The sequence below is a fragment of the Lepidothrix coronata genome, unplaced genomic scaffold (genome assembly GCF_001604755.1).
Source record: "Lepidothrix coronata isolate B3197 unplaced genomic scaffold, Lepidothrix_coronata-1.0 Scaffold148, whole genome shotgun sequence".
Classification (NCBI taxonomy): Eukaryota; Metazoa; Chordata; class Aves; order Passeriformes; family Pipridae; genus Lepidothrix; species Lepidothrix coronata.
In genome coordinates, this window is record NW_016690328.1 from 545,057 (window position 1) to 568,173 (window position 23,117).

At 47.4% G+C, this 23,117-nt stretch overlaps 1 protein-coding gene across 12 annotated transcripts in view; it reads right to left on the reverse strand.

Annotated features, from left to right (window-relative positions):
- ADGRB1 (adhesion G protein-coupled receptor B1) overlaps positions 1–23,117 on the reverse strand; it is a 291,927-nt gene that overhangs the window by 122,456 nt on the left and 146,354 nt on the right. For all 12 annotated transcript variants that reach the window (XM_017828467.1, XM_017828471.1, XM_017828470.1 and 9 more), the window contains 10 exons: positions 21,305–21,469; positions 17,771–17,872; positions 15,921–16,027; positions 14,914–15,108; positions 13,849–13,917; positions 10,376–10,484; positions 9,359–9,502; positions 6,801–6,876; positions 2,679–2,781; positions 1,488–1,531 (listed from right to left, as the gene is read on the reverse strand). In XM_017828467.1, the coding sequence (XP_017683956.1) occupies positions 1,488–1,531; positions 2,679–2,781; positions 6,801–6,876; positions 9,359–9,502; positions 10,376–10,484; positions 13,849–13,917; positions 14,914–15,108; positions 15,921–16,027; positions 17,771–17,872; positions 21,305–21,469 (1,114 nt within the window). The remainder of the gene's footprint in view (positions 1–1,487; positions 1,532–2,678; positions 2,782–6,800; positions 6,877–9,358; positions 9,503–10,375; positions 10,485–13,848; positions 13,918–14,913; positions 15,109–15,920; positions 16,028–17,770; positions 17,873–21,304; positions 21,470–23,117) is intronic.

Below are 23,117 nucleotides of genomic sequence, written 5' to 3' on the forward strand. Positions count from 1 at the left end.
TTTGCCAAAAATTAGATTTGTATACAAGTGCTTTAATTCCATTCCAGCATGGAGAAACAACAGATTTGGGAGAGCAGGCCAGCTCCTCCTGAGTCTGCCCAGCAATACACAACACTCTGTGCAGACCTACAGCTCTTTGGCAAAATAAAACGCAATTTTATTAATTTCTTGAAGGTTCACCTGCACTCAACAGTCTTCTAATAATGGAATAATTTTCACTACAAGCCAGAGGGACCAGTTCTGCCCTGGGCTCCAACATGGGTGTGATTTCACAAGCAGGGAGACCCTCTGGGTTCTTCAGCTGTGTTTGGATCCACTCATAGGTGCAAAATTTATCACAGGCCATCGAGAAGGGTGAGCTGCCTGCAAATATGTTGCCCGCCTATGTGTGCATATGCTACTTAATGGAGCATAAAAGGAGAAGAATGGAATCATTTTTCAGGTGCTGCAGATAATGTTAATAAATAATAATAATAAATGCAGAGGTAGGTGCCAAACATGCGAGATCTCAAGGAGAGAAAGCGACTGCAGGCAGAAAAGAAGCCAGGTTGGTCTTCAAACTGAGATACAAAAGTCAATGAAGTAAAACCACCATTAAATCAAACACTTTGTATCCTTGTCAAGTTCACTCAGGATTTAAGAGCTCACTTTCAGAATGTTGGTTTTGGTTTTGTTGTTTTTTTTTCTAGGATGCCCATTCTTTGACAACTACTTCCAATAGAGGAGTTATGGCCCTGACTCTTTCTGGTAACTTGGGATTTCTTTTTTTTTTTCCCTGCTGTCTACAATCACATCACTCCAAACCTCCTGAACATCACCAGTCATCACAGAAATCCTGGAAAATCCCAGAAAAAAATCAATTTACCCTATCACAGCAGCACAGCATAAAGTTCATAGCACCTGAACTTCACCACCACAGGCCAGATTTGCAACAGTGGCCTCTGATTTTGCATTACTCTCCTTATGGTGTCTGATTTAGGGTGAGCACTGTAGAGAGCCAAGCACTGCTACGTCAAACCCAATCCTGGGTCTCAATTCATGCATCCTTTATTTGGGAAAATCCCAAATTGGAAGAGTTAAAATAAGAGAGAACTTCTGCAAAAAGTAGACTGTGGTCCAAAGCATCAAACGAAATGCAAACACACCTCCCTGTGAGCAGCAACATGAACACCTCTGCTGGAACCCTGGAGGGTTTCCCTGGTACAAGAACACGATGCTTTCAGCACACAGGGCCCTTCATGAACTGTTCTGAAAACACCTGACTGCAGATCTTTAAATGCAAGACCCAGGTCAACTGGCACTAAAAGAGAAGTCAGTAAGAAGTGGTGCACATATGAAGGAAGAAACACTCCCCACCAGGGCAAAGAGACAATGGAGTGGAGAGAACAAGGACTGAGACAGACTGACACATCACTGCTAAAATTGTGATGATTTCACCTAAAAAGCAAACAGACCCATGAGAATAAAGAGAAATCCACAGAACTCACCCATCATTTTCATCCCAGAGGATGCAGGTCTGGTTGGTGGTTCCCTGCCAGGAGACAAAAGAGGGAAAAAAAAGAAACAAATCAGTGTCATGCTGTTTGTGGGGTATGTGATTAGAATGAAATATGTGGGACATATCTTACTGTAGAACAACTTCCACTACCCTAAGCTTGGTGTGTCTGGAATGCACCAGATGGGCAGTCGTGGATCTCAGTCCTCTGAATGGATTCTTTCACTCTGGGCTTGAAAAGCAAGGCCAAAATGTGCCTCAGTTTGTTCCACATCACCATCCCTGCAAGGAGGATTTGACTCTGCATCTTTCCTGACTCACCCTACTGATGTTCTTCCTTATTCTTCCCCTCAAACAGAATCCTTTTGCTGCTCCCTTCTGGAAAGTGGATCAAATACAGCCTGTGCTTTTGTGGGACGTGGTGCTGGGAAGAACCACAGCCCCGCAGGAGTGGGTCAGGTGTGTTTGAAGCCCCCTGGAAGGGGTTCACCACTGACTCCAGCTGTCTTAGACCCCTTTGGAAAACCCCTCCAGGAGAGTCCAAAGCAAAGACACAACGGATCTAATATTCATGTTGTAGAGCCTCAGGAGGACATCTAAAACCCACAGCAAGAACAGGCCGTGGGGTGTGTAACTGTCCATCCCAGACATCTGCTTAGGGTTGAGCAGAGGAGCCTGGAGCAAAGGAGCCTGCCTTTGGAAGCACTGAGGACAACAGTAATATTCCTGTCTCCAGTATTAATGGAAAAAATCTTCCCCCCTCCTTTCCCTCCTCAAAGAAAATTGCTGTTGCAGCCTTTTTTTTTTTAATGAGCACACAGTTATCCTCCCATGATTTCCCACAATGAAATGGGGTGAATTTGGGACCAGTATGCCCATGTTCCCTTTGCCAGCTGTGCTGTCACCCTCTTGCTGCCCTGGCAGTGCCTGAGCAAGGAGCACAGAGCAGGGGAGGTTTGGAAGGTTGATCCATATAATCATCCCTGGCAGTGACCAACAATGGGACACCAATGAGAGGGTGGCAGTGGAGGACCTCAGCAGTGTTTAGGGAGATTGAAGGGTCCTACACCAGCAAAGAGATCTCAGGAGCCCAGAAAAACCACCTCCTTCCTTGCACCAACACATTCCTGCTCTGCAGAATCAAACAGAGCTGTGGGATGGTGCAGTCCCAGGAAATACTTACGTTGTACAGGTGGGAGAATTCAATTTCCAAAGGGGTGAGGAGGGAGCGAGGAAATGGCTTCACAGTCACCGAGATGACTTTGGAGTTCAGAACAGTGCTGTTCCTGGGGAGAAAAGGAGAAAGAGGTGCTTTAAAGAGGATTTTTGTGGAGCACAAAATCCACACATCCGTCACTGGTGGTACAAGGTTTGGTGTACACAGTGAAGAAGGAGATGACCCCATTACTTTAAAATGCCGTGAAAAGACACTTGCTGCTGATGGAGCCCCTTCTCAGCCCTTTGAGCTCCCCTCATAGCCACTAGACATCTATTCCTCCAGGAATCAGTCACTTTATGAACCTCAATGACTCCCTAAATCCATTGGAATTATAGACTGTATATATCCCAGTAATAAAACAGTCCTGGACCCATTTTCTATCCCTCACATGAGGAAACAGAGCTCATTTGGACTACAATGATCCTTGTGGGTCCCTTCCAGCTCGAGATATTCTATTATTTCATGTGTTTTCAAAAAAAATCTCTGTTTTCCCCCCTCAAAGGCTGGCTTGGTTGCCTTTACAGCATATCCATGGGGCACCACATCCCTGGAAGTGCTCAAGGCCAGGTTGGATGGAGTTCTAAGCAAGCTGGTCTAGTGGAAGGTGTCCCTGCCCATGGCAGGGGGGTTGAAATGAGATGAGCTTTAAGGTCCTTCCAATCCAGGCCATTCTGTGATTCCATGATCCAATCTGGAGATACTGATGTGTATCTCTATTCCTTGAGGATCAAAATAAGATGGAAAAAGGCCAAACCTTTCAAGTAAATGTTGAAATGTCTGTGCCTGGGCAAAATATTGTATTAAATCTGGCAGCATGAGGAGGTTTGGCTGTTGGAAGAAGCAGTAAGTGAGGAGATACCTCCCATGCCTGTGCTCCTGCTTCCTGGAAAGCCAAACTCTTTGCAGGCACTTCCCTGGACACTGAACATGTAAATACACAGGTTTTCCTGGTGCTTCTGCAGATTATTGGTGTTTAAATAAGCAAAAAGTCCCCACAACCAGCAGCTGAAAACTTTGCCATGAAGGAATTGGTGGTAGCTGAGCAGTAGGCTGCTCTCATGGGCAAGGGAAAATTTTCCCTACCCAAACCTTCACCAAATCGACAGGTACTAATAAAATCTTACACTTTTCTTTCTGGCTTTTATATTTCTTTTTACAAAGGAATTAGGTGGGAAATATTTGAACTTGCTTAACAGCAATAATAATAAAAAGAAGGTTTAAAAGAAGGTTTAAAAAAAGGTTTAAAAAAACCCCATTTGGAATTGTTCATGGATATGTAAGTGGATGCTCAGAAAGCCACTATTCCACTGACACTAGAGGGAACAACAGCACTGGTTTAACAGGGTAAAGAAGAAAAATAATAATATATTTTCCTTACAAAAAAATGAAGTAATAAAGCACAATCATCAGCCTACAAAGGAAAAGAGTAAGTCAATGGGAGCAGCAGCTGTAAGAAGCTAAAAACAAGATGTGCTGAAAGGTAACCACCAGTGCATGTCTTCATTAGTAGCTGGGTCTGTGAGGGTCAGCTCTTGGTTCAGTGCTGCTGAATATTTACACGAGCAACACAGATGAGACCAAAACATCCTTTTGAAGGCCGAGGACCGGGTGAGAAGAAAGAGCATTTGATTTTTCAGCATGGGAAGCTGTAGGAACACAGCATTCACCGGTGTGGTGAAGATTGGTTAAAGGCCAAGTGGTCACAGCTCAACCAGGAGCTGAAGGGAGCTTGTGCAAAGTTGTAGAACAACTTTTTACATGGGCAGACAAGGAGGAATGGTCTGAAACTAGAAGAGGAGAAGTTTAGATTAGATGTAAGGAAGAAATTCTTCCCTGGGAGGGTGGTGAGGCCCTGGCACAGGTGTCCAGAGAAACTGTGGCTGCCCCATCCCTGGAAGTGTTCAGTGCCAGGTTGGACAGGGCTTGGAGCAACCTGGGCTAGTGGGAGGTGTGCCTGCCCATGGCAGGAGCTTGGAATGAGATGGTCTTTTAGGTCCCTTCCAGTGAGATGAAGCAGAGATCTGCTCTATGCACCCCTCCTTGTCAGGATCCCACTGTACTGTCTGGTTCAATTCCACTTTGAGACGAGGAACCAGCTCAGGGAGACCAAAGCAGAGACAGAAAATTCATCCAGGTGCTGGAAAACCAGACAAAAGTTTCCTGTTGAAAGGCATGTCTGACGGTCTGTTACGTGTGAGGGCCTTTTCAGTCGCCAGGCCCAGTGCCTAGAAGTGAAAATCAGACAAATTCAGCCTTAAAATGAGAACCAGGCTCCCAGCAGAGAAGGTAATTAAGCATCTGAGCAGCTTTCCGGGGGAGGAGAAGGATTCAGCATCACGGGAAATCTTTCAGGAGGAAGATGAGTCGTTATTCCTAAAAGTACATTGCAGCCCAGCTTCTGGGAGGAAAACAAGACACATGGAGATGTGGCTCGAACAGGAGCTCAGAGGGCTCCTGAGTGGCTGTAAAGAGTGTGCAAACAGCTGTAAACACCCTGCTGAGCACACCAGGCTGGAAGGTGCCAGGTTGGTGGTTCTCCCGTGTCCTCTGCAGCACTGTCCAGGTGGGACTGAGCTCTGCTCACCTCCCTGCCTTGAAAAATCAGGTTTGGTGTGTGCCCCGTCTCCACTGTCACAGCTGCCAAGATCCACAGGGCTCTCTGGATCCGAGGGGACAGAGTAATGTGTGAGTCAGAGAAGGCATTGCTGCCTGGGGGAGGTAAATTGGGACAATTAGGAACAGCTCAGCTGGTGCTGTTCACTGAGTTAAACCTCCTTTTTTTTTTTTTCCTTTGAGGAAAAATCACTCTGCATTGAATCAGTGTGGTCAAACCCAGGATCTGGGTCCATGTTGCTTATGTGTACCCAGGAATAGCTGCTCTCCTCTGTGGTCAGAATCATTTTTTACCCATAGGCAGCTACATGGCTATTTAATGACATTCTCCTTTTCAATGCTGTGTCCATTTGCACAGCAGTGCAGTAAGAGGTACTTTACTGCTGCTGCTGCTTTTATTTCTTTTTTTTTTTTTCCTTTGACTCTCCACAGGTGATTCAAGGCTCCTGATTTTTTTTTTTTTTTAAGAGGGACTGTCCTTTAATTAAGGAACATCTTAAATCAGCTCTCCTGTGGGAATGCTGCTCGGAGGCTGTGGCTGCTGCAGCTGCTGGTTATCAGAGCTCATTCCCTGCTTGGCCAGAGAAAGCTGAAATACTGCTGGATCATTTGAGCCAATGATGTTTATTGCCCTTCTGATCTAATTCCCACTGCTGTAATGGAAGATATTACAGAATACAGTTGGCTGACTTGCTAATTCCTCCCTGCACTCACTTGGAGCTCTTTTGCCATTGCCAGCGCTAAATCTGGAGGTATTTAAATGATTATCGGTGAGGAGAGATGCCCTGGTGTTTATGGTAAATGGGCTCACGCTAATCAGTGCAGAACAGATTTAGAAGGTGCCTTAGGATGCTTAATTTACTGCCTCAGTACCGGTCTCGGGAAAAAAAAAAAAAAAAAGGGAGCGAGGAAAAAAGGGAGAGGAGGGAAGGGAAGGAAGGGGAGCGCTGAACACAAAAGCTTCGGTGCCCGAGGCAGTTTGCAGCGGCCGGGAACAGGGCAGACATGTGCAGCCAGGCGTGCTGCTGCTGCTGCTCTCCTCCCGAGCCTGTCTCTGCCGTGATGCTCTCGAGGGCTCAGCCTGGTTTGGCAGCTCTCCGGGAGCTCGGGAGGATCGAGGCAGCTGAGCATCCATCCCCCGTCTGTCCAACCCCCCCCCAAATCCCTCGTGTGAGAATCCATGCCCGGAGGGCAAAGGGCGGCAGGCAGGGATGAAGCGGCAGCTCTGTGCCTCCCCTCCTATCCGGGGTGCACATGGGTGGGGAAAACCTTCCTGCTCTTCCAGCACGTGATACCTGCAAGGCATGAGCCCGTCCCCACCTGAACGCGCAGCATCAGCCCGCGGGGGGCAAAATATTCTCACTGTCTCGTTGCACCGCGGTGACCTTCGTTTTTTCCCTGGAAAACCAGGGCTCTGCGGCCAGAGGGATCAGCAGGAAAGCCTTTCCACCCTCCCCAGGCAGCCCTTCTTACCTCTGGAGGGAGAGGATGTTGCCCACGTTCCGGTACAGCACAGTCCCCACCACAAAGACGGAGGAGTCGTCCGACACTGCAGGACACCAGAGGGAAGGGAAGAAGACAACAGCACTGAGACAATCGAGGTGACAGCTGTCCCCATGGGACACCCACGTGCAGGATTTGGCCTCTGTTGGGGCATGGCTAATGCCAGAGTGGCTGTGGTGGGATGCAGTGCCTGCTGTCACCACACTGGGTCTCCATCGGTCCCCAGAGAGGGCTCAGCGTCTTTGGGGTGACCCGGCATCCACCCTCACGCAAGGCTCACTCATCCCAGATGACCAGCCTGCTGCTCTCCCCCATTCAGAAACCCACTACTCCCTCTGACAGCACCACAGCAGGGGGATCTGCAGGGTGGAAAGGTCCCCTGCAGTCACCTCGAGGCATTTGGACCCATCCATAGTCATCAAGCCTTCAGAGGGAAGAGCCACGCTTGGGCCGACAAGGGCAGCGAGAAGGGGAATTGTCCCACTGCGCCTCGTCTGACCCCAAAACTCGTGTGCTGCCTCAGGACCACGGTCCCAGATGAGCCTCTGAATCATCTGTGTGACCTCTGGGCACATCACCTGACCTCCTCCTCCTTTCCCTTTTCCTCCTCCTTTGCTGCCTTGCAGGGCCCAGCTGCAAAAAGCAAGAGCTCCCCTGATAAACCCCAAACAGCAGAGGCAGCCCTGCAGATGGGTTTTTGGGGGAGAAAAAGGAAGTGGACAAGTGAAAAGCAATGCTGAGGAAGCCTGGGGAAGGGCCCTGAGCTGGGAGTTCTCTCATGCCTTGTACTGAGGTTGAGTTTGCTCCATTGGTGCAGGGCAGGCAAAAGTCTGTGTGTTCCTCTTTCACATCATCAGACTGGGCTCACTGGGGGTAACTGGTGAACACATAACTGGGAGAGACTGATAGACAGGCTTGCAGGACAATTGTATCACCCAACTGCACAAATCAGTGTTGGCCCACCAAAATCAGCTCCCAGTAGTGAGGGAGTTTGGTTCTGGTCTCATGAAGCTCCCTGTCTCCATCACTTTGCTCAGGGTAGTTACTCCTACTCCCTGCAGCCAAAGGGAAGTGAGGATCAAAGCTAAAAGAGGTGCATCTCCACTAAATAAACCCTTGAAAAATATACCACCAGCACAAGATACTGAACAAAACGGAGGCAGGAAGAGCCCTGGGTGGTAGTCAGAAAACCATGGAGAAGTGAGGACTGACGGGAAGTCATTTCTTCAGGGTGGATGTCACCTTTTGTTTGCACAGTCACTGCAGCTTGGGGGCCCCAGAGCAGCTCTGTGTGAGGATGTTTCTAATAGAAATCTGGAAAACAGCAGCGTGAGGAACTGGATACTTTCAGGACAGCCCTCGGCCTCAGAGCAGGATCAGCTCTGTCTGTGCTTGGTGCCAGCAGTTTGTCCAAAGCTTTCCAGAGGTGAAGGTACCACAACACACAAACTGTGATAACCCTTCCAACATGCTCCAGCTTCTCCCCGGGAGATCACAGTGTCTCCAAGGCACAACAAAGCAGGAGAGCTTCACATGATCCTTGCTCTGACACTGACTCACTGTTTACCTTTGGGGGTGTCACTGAACAGTTCCCAGCCTCAGATTTCCCAAGTAGAAATGATGGCTGATTCCATTCCCAGTAGGGAAGCCCAAGACAAGAGGTCCTGGTGTGACAACAGGAGTCCAAAGGTTTTCTGGTAGCAACAACTCACGGTCTCCGTCCTCTGTCCCAAGGAAGGACAGCAGAGCCTGATGCAGCAGCCAGCAGCTCGTCCCCTCAAAACCATGAGTACCAGAAGTAAATCCTACCATTTCCCAGCAATTAGCCCAACTTGGGGGTCCTGCTTTTGAAAACTCAGAGCTCAATCCTGCCAAATTTCAAGTCTATCTCCCAAAAGATGGGTGCCTGAAGTGTGTTGGGGGACTTCACCTGGATGTCTCAGCAGAGCATCCCAGAGCCTTTCATGTTCCTTCTGGAGCTGGCAGTGAGGCTGATGCACCCAGAGGTCCCACCTCCACGCTGTGGCTCATATCCATGCCCTGCTGTGGAGCCAGTGACCTCAGGGATAAATGCCTCTGAATTTCCTCTCTGGGGGCAGGAAGTTTCACACAGCGACCATAAACTCCCAAACCTAGCAAAGCTTGTCCATGCAACAGACCCTGACCTCAGTCTGATGTGTTGACCACCATCTACTTACCCTTAGATGGTCCTGTCAGGTCTGGATCCAGTCTTGGGGGTGCATCTAAAGCATTGTTTGTCTATTTTTGCTACTCATTTAGGACAAGATATACACCCACAACCAGGCACTGAGCCTGCTCCTGAACTTTTGCAAGGAGTTTAAGTTGAACTCTTGGTCAGGCCACATCTGAGAGCCTTATTTACACCCATCAGTGCTTTTGGTATCCAAGTATTTGTGAGCAAATCCAGCTGAGCTGGAAGGAGGATTTGAAGATTGGCCAAATGGAAGGAACCACTTGGAAAACGAAGAAGGAATTTTCTGTTGGAGTGCCCTGGCTGTGCTGCCTACCTGAGAGCCCTGAAGACAGGATGCTCTTGGAGACAGTGACCTTGTCCTCTGAGTTCTTGGCCCAGTCCACCATGCCCCTCCAGCCTTTCATGGGGAAGGTGATGTCGGTCGCTGCGTTCGCAGGCAGTTTGTGAATGCCGAGGACTAGAGAGGAGCAAGAGACAAAACCAGTCAACAAACCAGCTTCAATAAACTCACCTGTGCTGAAAATACCATTGGAAGCAATTCTGGGAAACCAGATAGCAGAGAGACTGGATTTTGAGAGCTGTAGGAGTGATGCTCTCCTCAGGTGATGCTTAGGCATGAAAGAAGATGACACTGTCAGGGTTTCATTGGAAAGGCCCTGCCTCCACTAAACCTGGAAGAAGAGAGGTCAGGCTGCTCCAGCATCTTGTCTCCAGGAGTGGTCAAAAGTAGTTGTTAAAAAGAAGAGTGAGAAAGAACAGAGGAAGACGTCTATTGGTCTGTCCTCCCAGCAATGAGCAGGACTTCCTCAGCCAGTGGCTGTATCCAGATCATCAACTTTAACAGCCACCAATGGGCCTCTCTTTTGTGCACTTTCCTAATCCCATCATGAACCCATCTGCACTTTTTGGCTTCTGCAGCATCCTCTGGCAACAAGTTCCCCGCCGGGGTTGTGCACACAGGATAAATCACACACTGCCTGCTGTTTGCTTGCTGCCTCATCACTCCACTGGCTGCTGTGCAGCTCTTGTGTTCAAAAAATAAAAGGAAAAGACTCATTCTGCCCAGTTTGCCTGTTCTCCATTCATGGTTCTATAGATATCTCTTGGATATCTCTCCATGGACATCTCTTGTTCAGGGTGAAATCCTAACTTATTTGGAGAAAAGCCACCCCGTATTTACGACCATCTCTGTCTTTCCCAGGACCTTTTAATGCTGCACCACCTGCTGCCTCCTCTCTTTCCCTCCCCACAGCCCAGGTTACACATATTACACAGTAATTAACAGCTCCATGGGCTCTCTATCTGACATGGGGAGTGCAAATCCACTCACCCAGATTGTCTGTCACTTGGTAGGAATCCCGGAAATCCTTCATGCGGAAGCCGATGACATCAATGAAATCCTCCACGAGCCTGAACAGCTCCTTGGCATTTGGCCCTATCTGCAAAGAGAGGGACAATATTTAGTAGATCAGACACTAATGAGCACAGCAGGAGTTTCTCTGTGGGCAAAGATTCCTGCCCTCGCACGTGAACTGGAAGCATATGCTGGGTGTAATGGAGTGTCATGGAGCTGGGAAGAATGAGGAGTGAGAAATCCTAAAAGGAGGCCTAGAAATAGGGGCAAGAAATAATAATATGACATTCAGACTGGTAAAACTGGAGTTGGAGGGCAATGTTTTAAAGCAAACAGAAGTATCTGAGATCATCTAGAGCAGAAGACAACCTACACATTTACTTGCACAGAATCAGAGAATCAAAGAATCAGAGAATGGTTTGAGTTGGAAGGGACCTTTAAAATCATCTGCTTTATTTCCAAGCCCATTGACTGGAGTATTTGGCCAAAAGCCAGAGGCATTTGGAATTGCACATCCAAAGAGTGAAGATGTGTTGGTTTTGATGTATTGAAGCTTTGCCCTTTGTTAAATTCCAGGAGCCTTTCCCAAGCCTGAGACTTCCCTGACACTCGGGTATGATGATAATTGGCTTGAGAAATATTTGCTCTACTTCTGATGGTGTACATACGTATATATATATATGTGTGTGTTCTCTACTGACATGGAGCCCACAAAGCATTACCTCCACCAGGGTAGTTAATCTTGCTGTCATTTCACAAAGAGCAGCCACACCAAAGGACATCCATGGTTTAATGTTTAATCTCAGGCACCAGACCACATAATCCTATCCAGAAAAGCATTTCCTGGACTGATTTTCTCCTTTCTGGACTGATTTTCTCCTTTCTGGCTGATTTTCTCCTTTTCTGTTTTGCTGGCAGGATCTCACTCTCCAAATAACCAAATTCTTGGTCCTGGACCTGTCTTGGATCTTCTTTGTCTCTTCTTTTTTCCCTGGTGTTTTCCCATTGATAAAGATATTGGCAATAACTCTTCTTCACTTGTAATTTGCCAGCCTGAAAGAAGGCTGTTAAACAATAACTAGTTTCCCAGTGACAGAATCCATAAAAGATAATCCACTTGAAAGGAGCTGTGCTGTCTTTTCCTCACATTTGCCTACAGCAGCTTAGCAAATACCATGATAGGCTGAACAATTCAGATCCTTCTTTTCCTTTTCCACCACTTTTGGAGCGTTTTCAGTTCCTACCTGTAGGGAGTGATTTTGGTCCAGCAGCTTTGAGAGAGAAAAACAGGGACTGTGGAAAACTGTTGACATCCTGTCCATGAAGATTTCTCTGTTCTGAAGTGCTGGGCTCTCATCTCAATTCCCATTAAACAAACCTCCTCCCCATGATATTCCCAATCCACTTGTAGGTTATGGTGGTGTTGGCAGCAGGCTGGGCTGTGTCTGTCTATGAGTGCAAAGAGCAGATTGCACAGGGACAGCCAGTGGGAATGAACTGCCACGCAGAGTAACTGCAGCTGGGTTTGAGGGCATCAACAGGGTTTCCCCGTTGTCATGACAACTTGACAGCCTCCTCTGCTCTCTGCTGAAATATGTACATGCACCTGAAGGCTTGGAACCAAGTATTTGGTCACAGAATGACAGAATGACAGAATCACAGAATCTCAGTACAGTTTAGTTTGGAAGGGACCTCAGAGGTCATCTGGTCCAACCCTCTTGCTCAAGCAGGGACACTTAGAGCCACTTGCCCAGGACCACGTTGAGATGGTTCTTTATCCCACCTGGAGACAGACCATTCTCGCTCAAATGCAATGGGAAAACACAAGATATCAGGGAGAAGAGAAGAGAAGGCTGCCCAGCTACTGACAGCGTCCCTGTTGCATGAAGGAAACATATTCAGGTCCTTGTCTCCCATTCTGGACTGCCAACAACTGTGCCAGCACTTGCAGTTGAAATTTCTCCCAGGGGACTTCCCTGGTTGGTGTGAATATAACTGGACTCTGGGGCTGATTTTTACTTGATTGTTTGGTATTTCCAAATCGCTTTGAGGAATTTTTCAACAGCAACAGGTGGCTAAAAATGAGTTGCCATGTCTGAGCCATCTCTCCAAGTACCTTCCACAGGACTGACCTCTCACAAAGGCTGAGTTTTGTTCCTTGTCCAGGTTATTCTGCATGTTGAGGTTGTTTGAGAGTTTGAGAGTTGAGCAAGTTGAGGGTTTGTGTTCCAAGGTGCAATACTGAGGAATGGGCATGGGTGGAACGAGCTGCCATGGAACCTTCCAGCAGAGCTGCTGGTCTGAGGCAGAGCTTTTTCCCTCTGATGTGGTGCCCAAAAGCTGCAGTGAGATGACAGTACTGAGCAGCCCAAGGACTTGTCAAGAGAATGGCAAAGGGACAAGGACTAGGTCTGAGACAAGCCTACAACAGAGAGTTCAACTGGGGCAGAGGAGACAAAAGCCAAATAAAACACAGCTACAAAACCCAAAAAACCAATCCCCTAATACGTGAGAGTTTAGCTACAGAATTGTTTACAGAATTATGGATGGCTTGGGTTGGAAGGAATTTTAAAGATCATTTAGCTCCAAACCCCTGCCATGGGCAGGGTCACCTTCTACTAGAACATCTTACTCAAAGCCCCACCCAGCCTGGCCTTGAACACTTCCAGGCATGGGGATTAGGGAATTCAGCAGGATCCTCAACCTTGAGAGGGGAGAAATAAAACAAAACATAACTGAAACAAAGCCCAGCTTGTGTTGAGAAGACCCCAGCTCTGAAAATCCTGCCTGTCCTGCAGCTTTTTATCCAGGAACTCATGAAATCCCACTTCTTTATCTTGGCAAGAGGAAAGAGTGGAATTAGAGCAAGCCAGCAGGGTTATCAACTCCAACCCAAGCCTGACCTCTGAGAACTATCCAAAATTTGGTATCCACCACCAGTATTTCACTGTTCTTCATGCAGAGACTCTGAAGCTGAGCACAGCTCACTGTGTCTGGGTACTCTGGCTCTTTCATCATAAGGCTTTATCCAAGGAGAAGAGCATTGGTGGATGGGGATTTTGTGTGGTCTGTGCCTAAAACAGATTTATGTTGCACACAACTCAGCCCGGAATCATGGAATCATAACGTGTCCTGAGTTGGAAGGGACCCACAAGGATCATTGAGTCCAACTCCTGACAGGACAGGACACCCCAAGAATCACCCCATGTGTCTGAGAGCATTGTCAAAACACTCCCTGAGCTCTGTCAGGCTCAGTGATGTGACCACTCCCCTGGGGAGCCTGTTCAGTGCCCAACCACCCTCTGGGGGAAGAACCCTTTCCTAATATTCAAAAATTCTGGGCAAGAAGAGCTAGAAGGTCATGTAGACACTTGGAAATTCCTCTCCTCATGGCTTAACCCCATGCTGAAAGCATATTTCATCTCAGGGAAGGTGCTGAAGGTTCATACCAGCTGAGCTTCCTCCCATTTCTCCCGGTTTTCCTCCGATAAAAGATTGCTGAGGATCTGGACAAAGTTCTGGAGAAGGGAAACAAAAGAGGACAAAAGAGGTGGTCAGTCAAACACAGCCTAGGCTGGGAAGGACCCAGTGATGGGGGAGAAACATTTGAGAACCAGCCATGCTCCAAGGGGGTTCTCATGGTGCCATTCCCAAAGGGTCCCACAGCATTTCACAGGTCCCAGGGATGTTAATGACCAACAGGGCTTTTTTTCCCCAAGGCCTTCACTTTGACTACTGTATTTCCTAAAGGGTTGGATTGGGAATATGTCTTGTATTTATTACTGGTCGATGTCTGTCAGAGACTGGTTAGAAAAAGATGATCTTCCCTCACACAAATTCTTTTCTATCCTATTTTCTACTCTTTCTGTCATTTCCAATATATTCCTTATGATCTCTTTGACCTGCTACCAGGTAAGAGAAGCAGAGATTGATCCAGAGGGTGCTCTGCATGGCAGGACCTTTGCAGCACACTATGAGAAGGAAGGAAATTTAAGCCTATTGATTTTTTCTCTAGTTTTTACCACTCTTTGCAGATCCTGCAGGATCAGTTTAATGTTTCAAGCCATGGGGTGATGACCCATCCCAAGGGGGTATCTTGTAGCTGCTCTGTGTGCAGCTGCTGAAAGTAAAACCGTGGGATGAGAAGGCAGGAGGACATTCTCCTGCATCAACATCCAGGTACCCAATGCCACAGGATCATTTTACCTCTAGTCATTAAGACTGAAATCCCTTCCAAATGATGTTCTCATATCAATTAGACTCCAACAGTAAAGTGCTGTCAGGTTGAAACAGCTCAGAGTGACTTTGGCTTTCAAATTCTCCAGTTTCTAAGCCAGGGAGAACAACCTTGAAGGGAGAGTTTGTTAATACAGGAAGACATTTGGAGAAAAAAATACTCTGGCTGTTCATCAGTATTGCATCAGCTGAAAAGGAGGTGATCCAACCTGGAGCTCTGTGCATGCAAACACACCTCCAGCCAAGCTTTGGCCTCCAGGATGTGCATCCCAGCTCACCTGGACATCTCCAGAGGTGGGGCTGTGATAAGCCCTACGGAAGATCTCTGTCATGTTCCTGAGTACGTCCATGGTGGACAGCAAGTCCCCGCTGTAGCTGGTCCCATCCTGGGAGATTTCCACCAGGTTCTGGAGCACATCTGACAGCCCATCTCCCATCAACCCACGCTGAGCCTTGGAAAGATGTTCCCTGGTCTGAGAAACAGAGAAGAGACATGACAAACACTTTAGGGACAGTCAAAGTCAAGTTAATGAGCTCAGTGAAGGAATTGCTGGGGGAAGGTTTTTGACCTTCCTTCTAATTCAGAGTGCAGATGAGCTGAATCTGACAATCTCTGCTGGCCTGAGAGCCTCTGGTTTTCTTAAAATGATAGGACGGAGTGATAGATTCTGAAGTATATTCTAAGTGGTTCTAAAATGATAGAAAACCGAATTTTTTCGTTTGCCCACATAGGAAAGGTTGTGTGGAGGTTCAGAAGAGATTGTCCTGCCACAGAATTTCTTCTGCTCATAACCCAAGCCAGCTAACAAGAATATTTTTGCCTCCAAACTCTCTTTTCTTATAACTAATTTGGAATTATTTTAGAACAGACTGTAGCTTGTCCTGAACAGGAGAGGGCAGTTCTCCTAAAGGGAAACCGCAGGAGACCAGCAGAAATTCATCACAACAATGAATTTAAGATTAACAGAAAATGAGATGCTTATTTATAGATAGAATAGTTATGCAGTCACAGTGATACTTAATAATGTGATATGAAAGACCTGGTAGAACCTGGATTCTGCCAAGATATGTTTTAAAACATCCTGAAAGGAACCATCCTTTGTCCATGGAGTGTCTGTGCATCACAAGATAACCAGACAAAAGCAGTAAAAAAAAAAATCAAGACAGACCCAGTATCTCCTTTTCACACGGAAATGTTCCTTTCCTTCTTTTTAGCAACTGTAGCCATGTTACAAGAATTTGGGAGGATCCCAAATCTGCTGAGTGAGGAGTTGTTCTGCCTTACCATCATCTGTATGTTCCTGTAATCTATAGAAACACACTTGATGTATGTTGGGGGCTCCCAGTAAGCGATGCCTTCCTCATCTAAAATGCATCTTCGGAGGATCAGCCCTGAAAAACGAAAGAAACAAATATGGGAGTGAGGAAAAGCCAAGAATTCATGGGCGTCGGTCTTTTCTCCCAGGTGGGAAGTGATAGGATGAGAGGACACAGCTTCAAGTTGTACCAGGAGAGGTTTAGATTGGGTATGAGGAAAATTTTCTTCATGGAAAGGGTTTTCAAGTATTGGAACAGGCTGTGCAGAGAAGTGTGGGATCATTGTCCCAGGAGATGTTCAAAAAACATGTAAATGTGGCACCTGGGGACATGGCTTAGTGGTGGACCTGGCACTGTTGGGTTAAGGGTTGGACTCGATGATCTTAGAGCTCTTTTCCAACCTTAACAATTCCATGGAGGTCACCCAGAACTGGTCAGTGCATCCATTCAGGCATAGCTACCAGTACAAAGGACATCAGTGGCACCTGCAGGTGCCTGAACAACCCATGCAAGCATGTAGGAGAGATTATTTTTATTACCTTCTCCTCCTGCATTTTATTATTGTAGGGCAGCAGAAGGAACTGGGCACGAAAACGAAAATTAACAGGCTGGCCATGGCTAGTCAAGGTGAAAGGAAGGGGTTTCTTTTTCTCCTGGCCTGGAGGACAACATTCTTCCTGGCTCAGGAAGCCCCACGAGCCTCCCCAGGTGGCTTGTTCTGGTACTTGCAACTAAACCAGGCACAGTGGCTTGTGCTGCCCACACAGTCTGGAGGAGAATAAACACCATCCCTGCGGCAGCTGAAACACTCTGAGAGCTGCTCTCAGTCCTCCCCCAGGCCTTCCCTCAGCTCCAGTCTACAGGGGGATTTGCAGTGATAATCACATGCCTTCGTGGAGGAAAAAAATGGACTTATCAGAGAGGAAGAAGGGAAGGGGATCACTTTGCCCAAGCCATCAGTGTGCAGTTTGGAGAGTCTCTGAGGAGCAGGTTTGCTGGGTCTGCTAAAGGGTTCAGTGACCTTTCTATAGCTACAGCCCTTCTAGGACAGAATTTGGGACAACACAACTGTCCCAGGCTGATTCAAACAGAGTCGCAGGGTTGGTCTGTACCCAACCACCTCCCCCAAGCAAAATAAAACCTTTAAATTCATTATTAACACTGCTGCCCATATTTCTGTTCCTGCCTGGGAGTGAGGAACATCCAGCTGAGGACAAGTTTCAGCACCAGAGTGTCTCCTGGAGCCTTCTCTGCCCTGCTTTCTAGTCCTTAGGGACTAGACATGACACAGAGTCGTGGTCACCCGGATGCCCAGATCCCATTACTTCATGCCCCCGTGATCAGACCATCAACCTGAGCACCTGAATAAATGTTTAAGACAGGTGCTGTGTTTTCTAAGCATAAGTGGACCATGAAATTCAGGTTTTCCTGCTTTCAAACACCAGCTTGTTTATGGGCAGTGGAAAGAAATATAACTACCAAGTCTAGAGAACTCTGACAAGGCCCCACCTGCTCTGCAAAGATGTTTGTAGTTAATGGGGAGAACATACCACAGATACTCTTGAGTGCAAAGCTGTCCCAGGACTAGGCAAGAGGTGGATGGAAACCACCTCAAATTGTCCAGTAGGAACCAAAATGTTGTTGTTAAACAGTGAAGGGCCACAGAAACTCAGAGAGAGTTAATTTAGCCCCAAAAGACGGGAGGAAAGTCCATCTGCTTGTCCTGTCCTCCCACAACCAGATTCTCTTCATCCAGGAGGCAAAGGATGAGGGATACCCTGAGGATGGACCATGTCCCCATCATGGAGTCACCCTTACCAGTGGCATTGCGGGGACACCGGACAGCGGCAGCATCCCCTGCTGGAGTCTCCTTCCAAACCACAGGGCCAAGGCTTTCCTCATCACAGATTTCATGGGGCTCTGCAAGGAGAGAAGAGATCCATTGGTAAAGCTTCCTCCTCAGCAAAGGGCATGGAAAAGGGAACGGAAAGAGGAAACAGGGGAGCAGGGTCTGGAGGGAACAGCACCGTGGTGTGAACCAGGAGGTCTGGAGCTGAGCTCCCAGCTCTGCAGCTGCTCCTGCATGGCCTTGACAAAGCCATTTAAACCCCCTGGAATTTGCTCTGTCTGTCTGAAAACCGGGTATCCAACCATTCTGAAGATTAGCTCACTAATATCCATGGAACAACCTGGGAAAGTCCACTCACACATTTGCCTTGCCTTGTGGCAGCACTTTGCAAGAAATCTGCTGTTGCAACGCTCTACTAAGGAGTTTTATTTCTTAATTTTAATGGCAGATGTCCATCTTTTCTGGAAGAACTCCACAGCTTCAGACTCTACTTCTTTCATCCTTCAGGGTAGGATGTATCTAAAACAAGGCTTGGCATAAATCAGTCAGAGTAAGAATGAAGGAAAGAACAAGTAGGTGAAAAAAAAAAGGATGGACATATCCCCTGGATGGTCTTCATTTAGGTCCTCTGTCTGCTTCCATCTTGTGTAAGGACACAGGGAGAAGATCCGAGGACCAACAAGCTGGATTTGCATCAGCAGCTCATTTCCAAAAACTGCTGCAAAGTCCAGGAGAGTGCAGAAATGTGCTCTGAGACATCACAGCAAAAGCTCTTTGGAAGGAAGTTTTCAGATGCTTCTGTCTGTGGGTGGAGCTGAGTTGGCCCCAGAGTTGATGTGATCTGGGAGAAGAACATTCACCACAGGAGACCTTTGTGCTGAGAAACTCATTACTTACAGCATGTAAAGCTGAGGGAGCCACGAGGATGGTGTTAAAGCTATTTGTCACTCCTGAGGGTGGGGAGAAGAAAAAACTTGATTTAATAGTTTTTGATTGCATTTTTATTCATTGTGCAAGTAAAAATACCGATAAAAAGGAAGCTGAGTGAGTGCCAATAACTGGTCAGGACTTAATCCACTTCTGCTCTGGGACTACCCAGAGCCCAGCCTGGCTGTGGGGGGAGGCTCAAGCCGAAAATTATGGGCATGGCAAGTCCTGCTTCTTTGAAGAACTCCTACAAGACCCAACGAGCTGCCTGAACGTCACTGCTCCTTCAGTCCAGCTCCAGGACTGCGTGGCTCCAGCCCCAGCTGCAGTTCAGAGATGGATTCCTCCCCAGTAGACGCTGGGAATGAATAAGTTACACTCTCTGCTTGGAAACAGATGCTGCATCCCCTGTTTCAAAGTTCCCTTGCGGGTAATCACTGTTGTAATGAAATCCTGGAGGGTAAGAGGGACCCCAGCTGTGCTCTCTGCACACACAGGACTAGTCCCTGTGCAAACAGCTCACGACTTCCGTAGATAGGGAAGAACGTGGGTGGAAAAGAGGCAGTTTTGCTTCCAACCTGAAGGACAGGGAGATTGAATCACCCAGCCATGACCAGCACATGGTCACCCAGAGAGCCTATGGCAGAGCAGGGAGCTGAGTTCCAAGCTCCTTTCTTCTGGAGCAGTGCTTTGACCACGGTCACAGATCCTCCCGTGGTTCAAAGGAGGGTTTGGGGTGTGGGGCTGGAGCTTCTATCACCACCCTTGGCTACAAAACAGCAGAGCACAGCAGAAAGCAGAGAGGCAGAATGTTCAGATCCATCCTCCCCTTTCTCCTCTGCCGACCTGTCAAACATTCCTGGTCTCCTCACCCCTGCAGTGTCCCTGGGGACCGCTGAGGGATGCTGTGGCTCAGAGATGCTCTTTAAAAATACACTGATTGGTGGTGTCTTGCCAGCGAGTGCAGGAGCAATTCCCAGGCCAGGAGAGAATCATTTTATCCTTTCCTCCTTTCTTCCTTTTTTTTTTTTTTCTTTTTGATGTTGCTTCACAACAAAATCCTTTTTACCAGAGTAACCTATTTGCACTGGGAGATTTTAATAACTAACCCAATTAAGTTCAATTCTTCTGTTCAAATCAAATCATGACGGCATTTGGTACTTTCTGGAGAACAAATCGAGCGGGTTTATTTTTAGCCTCTGATGTTTCCCCACCTTTTCCTTCCCTTGCAAATTAACAACTGCAGTGAGACCCTTCTGGTTGTGAACCCTTAGCAGGGCCCAGTCCCTGAGATGTGCCTTTTCCTTTTGAGCACTGCACAGGCATCAATGCCTGCAGGAAGAGAAGAAAAGATTGGGCTTGTTCTGTCAGGGCCCCAGCTGGCACACACTGAAGCTGAACTAAATCTGCATCACTCTGTAGACACCACCAGACAACCCTGTGCTAAGTTTTTCTGTGGTGTGGGAGAGCTTTGTGGTGGAGTTGGAAGAGATTCTCACACGCCACTGCTAATTGAGAGGCACAGCTTGTAAGGAGAGGTGATGTCTTTTATTAGAGCAGAGCTGGAGAGAGTGACTGTGCTGTCACAGCCTCTCTCTCTGTTATCTCCGAGCTAAACGTGCTGGAACTTCCATGCTGAAGTTCTTTGGCTTTCATCTCTTTGTCTTCAGCAGTTGGTGAGGGAGTCTGAGGGTCGGCTTGTCCTCCACGTGTCAGATCTGCCCCCAGAAACATCTGCATCAAAACTGCTGCCTCCTGTCTTGTAGGGAGACACCCCCTTTCACTAGGAATGCCAGGATGCTGCCATGAGAATCTCTCCTGCCTCTCACTGAACTGCTCTGACAATTAATTACCCTTTCAGTCAAAACTCACGGCCTGTTAGGATCGATGCGATCTGACTGCCAACATCACACAGGCCATTGATTCCCCACCAGCAATTTCACCAGGAGCTTCAACTCAGACTGAGTAAGAAAGTCAAAATGGTGCACAGGCCTTTTTTGGGGCTCTGGATAGTCTGTGAGAGACAGACAGAAACATTCCCAGTTGTGTTTGCTCCTGCTTGGTTTTCACACTCAGCCCCAGGTTTTCCCCTGCCCTCTCTTGCCCTTCATTCAGCTTTTGCACTCTGGAGGAGGGGGAGATTGGGAAGGCTCAGACAGATGTGGACAGAGCTGTCTTTTTTTAAATTTCCAGTGGTGTGCAGGTTTCCCAGAGGTAAAGAGTGGGAAACCACTGCAGCATCTTCAGTACTCAACTAACTCATGGACTCGAGACCCGGCTTTCAGTTTTTGCTACCAAACAGTGCCTCTTTTCCTCTTGTAACTTTATGGCAATGAAAAGATGAAAGCCACCCAGGTTGGACTGGTGAACTGACCAAATACTCACTGAATTGACGTGGTTGCAATGGATGCTGCAGCAACTAAGTCAAGACCTTGGTGTATCTTGTACCTACGTTTTATGTTGGCTCTTACTGGATCCCAACTCCTGTAGCATTCAGCTCTCTAACACGGAAGCCCTTTCCATAATCCAAACTCCCTCTCCCACAAAGCAAACCATGAGGGGTCTGGGGTACCTACCAGGACACTTTCTGTCATTGCACTGCTTATACTCCTCCTTGGGACCCTGGCAAGTCTCTCCACCGAAGAAGGGTCCGTAGCACACACGGTCACGTCTCTGAGTTCCACCCCCACACGTGGCGGTGCAGCTGCCCCACACTCCCCAGGCCTGCCACTTCCCATCCACTGGAGACAAAAAAAACAGGAGAGAAACAGCCTGTTTAGTCCCAAACATAACATGTAACCAAAGGATGAGAGGTCTCAAGGTGAGCAGTGGAACGTAGGGTGAGTAGGGCATGGCTTGGTGGAAAGGGAGGTCTCCTGCCTTGGATCTCTGATTCTCGACAGACATTAAAACAAAGTGTGTCCTTTCCCATTGCATCAGCCCTTTCACAGTCAAAGGGTGGGTTTGTGTTCCTCCTCAGTGTCCTCATTCCCTGGAAAAACAGCCCGATCTCTCTCCTCTGGCTCACATTTGGGGCTGGGCTCATAAACACTCTCCAGGTGGGGAGGGATTCAACCACATCTGCCAAGCAAAGCCCACAGCTGGAGCTCAGCTGGGATGTACAATGTATGTGTGAAAATAGACCTTCCCAGAGAAGGTCTGGCTCAGGGATTTAGAGAGACCAGCAGAGCCCTTGGGCAAAAAACCATGAAGAAACATCAAATAAACCTCCCTCCAGCTGTTTCCATTGCACTGACGTTTCATGTGCCTTGGAAAGAGGTTTGGGATGCTGTCTCATTCAGTTGTATCTTCTCCCAACATCTTTATGGATTCAGTGGAAATGTGACTTCTTTTACGTTAACATTGACATTTATCAAAATGCTACTTCTTTTACATTAACAATGGCATTTATCAAAGCACCATAAAAATGTTAATTAGCCCTCACAACAAGTCTGCAAGGTAGGGAAACCTTCTCCTTTGCTGCATCACAACAACTCAGTGACATAACTAGAACAAGGCCTAAGTCTGCTGATTACTATTTGGGTTTTAATTGTGAATTACTGCATCATCTTGGGTCTGGTAATTCCTTTTGGGACGGTGGGGGATCTCTGTCTTCTCCAAGAAGTACAAGAAAATTCTGAAAGAAGAGGGACAGCACCGAATTCTGGGGCTTTCTTTAGTGATATTTTGTGCAGTGGAAAATACGACCTGCATTGCATTGAGAGAGAACTGAAATCAGTAGGACAAAGTTGTCCAAAAAAGACTTTTGAAGCCCCTTTTGTCTTTGAAATTCTCTATAAATTGCAAAGAAGGAGTGAGGTACCTAAACACCAAAACCCACTAGAGACCATGTAGGAAAGTTCAATACCTGTGCTAAATACTTCAGATGATGATGGTACCAGAGAGAACAGGGATTTCCTGAGCAAATAGTAGACCAGGATGAAGAGCTACAGGTTTCTATGCTTGTGGAGTGGAAAAAAACAGTATTTTATCACCTAAGCAAGGTATGAGAAGAGTATAAAAGACCTGAGCTGTTTCTGGCTGCCCCTGTTCTTTCACAAAGGAGAGGAAGGGACTCTCCATCTCAGGAGTGCAGTCCTTCTCAAATCCATGGTCTAACAGGAAAGGAGCACTCAGGGACAGGAGAACCACGCCAATAAAATTTAGTTCCTGATCAGTCTGGAAGGTTTCTAGTTGTTCAAGCCTTCTTTACAAGTCAGAATATTTTTCACACCAGCCCACCAAAGTGTTTCCATTAAAATGGCCTCTCCCAAGATTTCTGGAAAAAAAAAAAAATTGGAGAGCAAACTGCACCTGCAACTCTACAGAGCTGGTGCCAGTCTGAGAAACACAGATTTCTGGTGTTAGGTGTGCTCTGGTCTCTGCTTT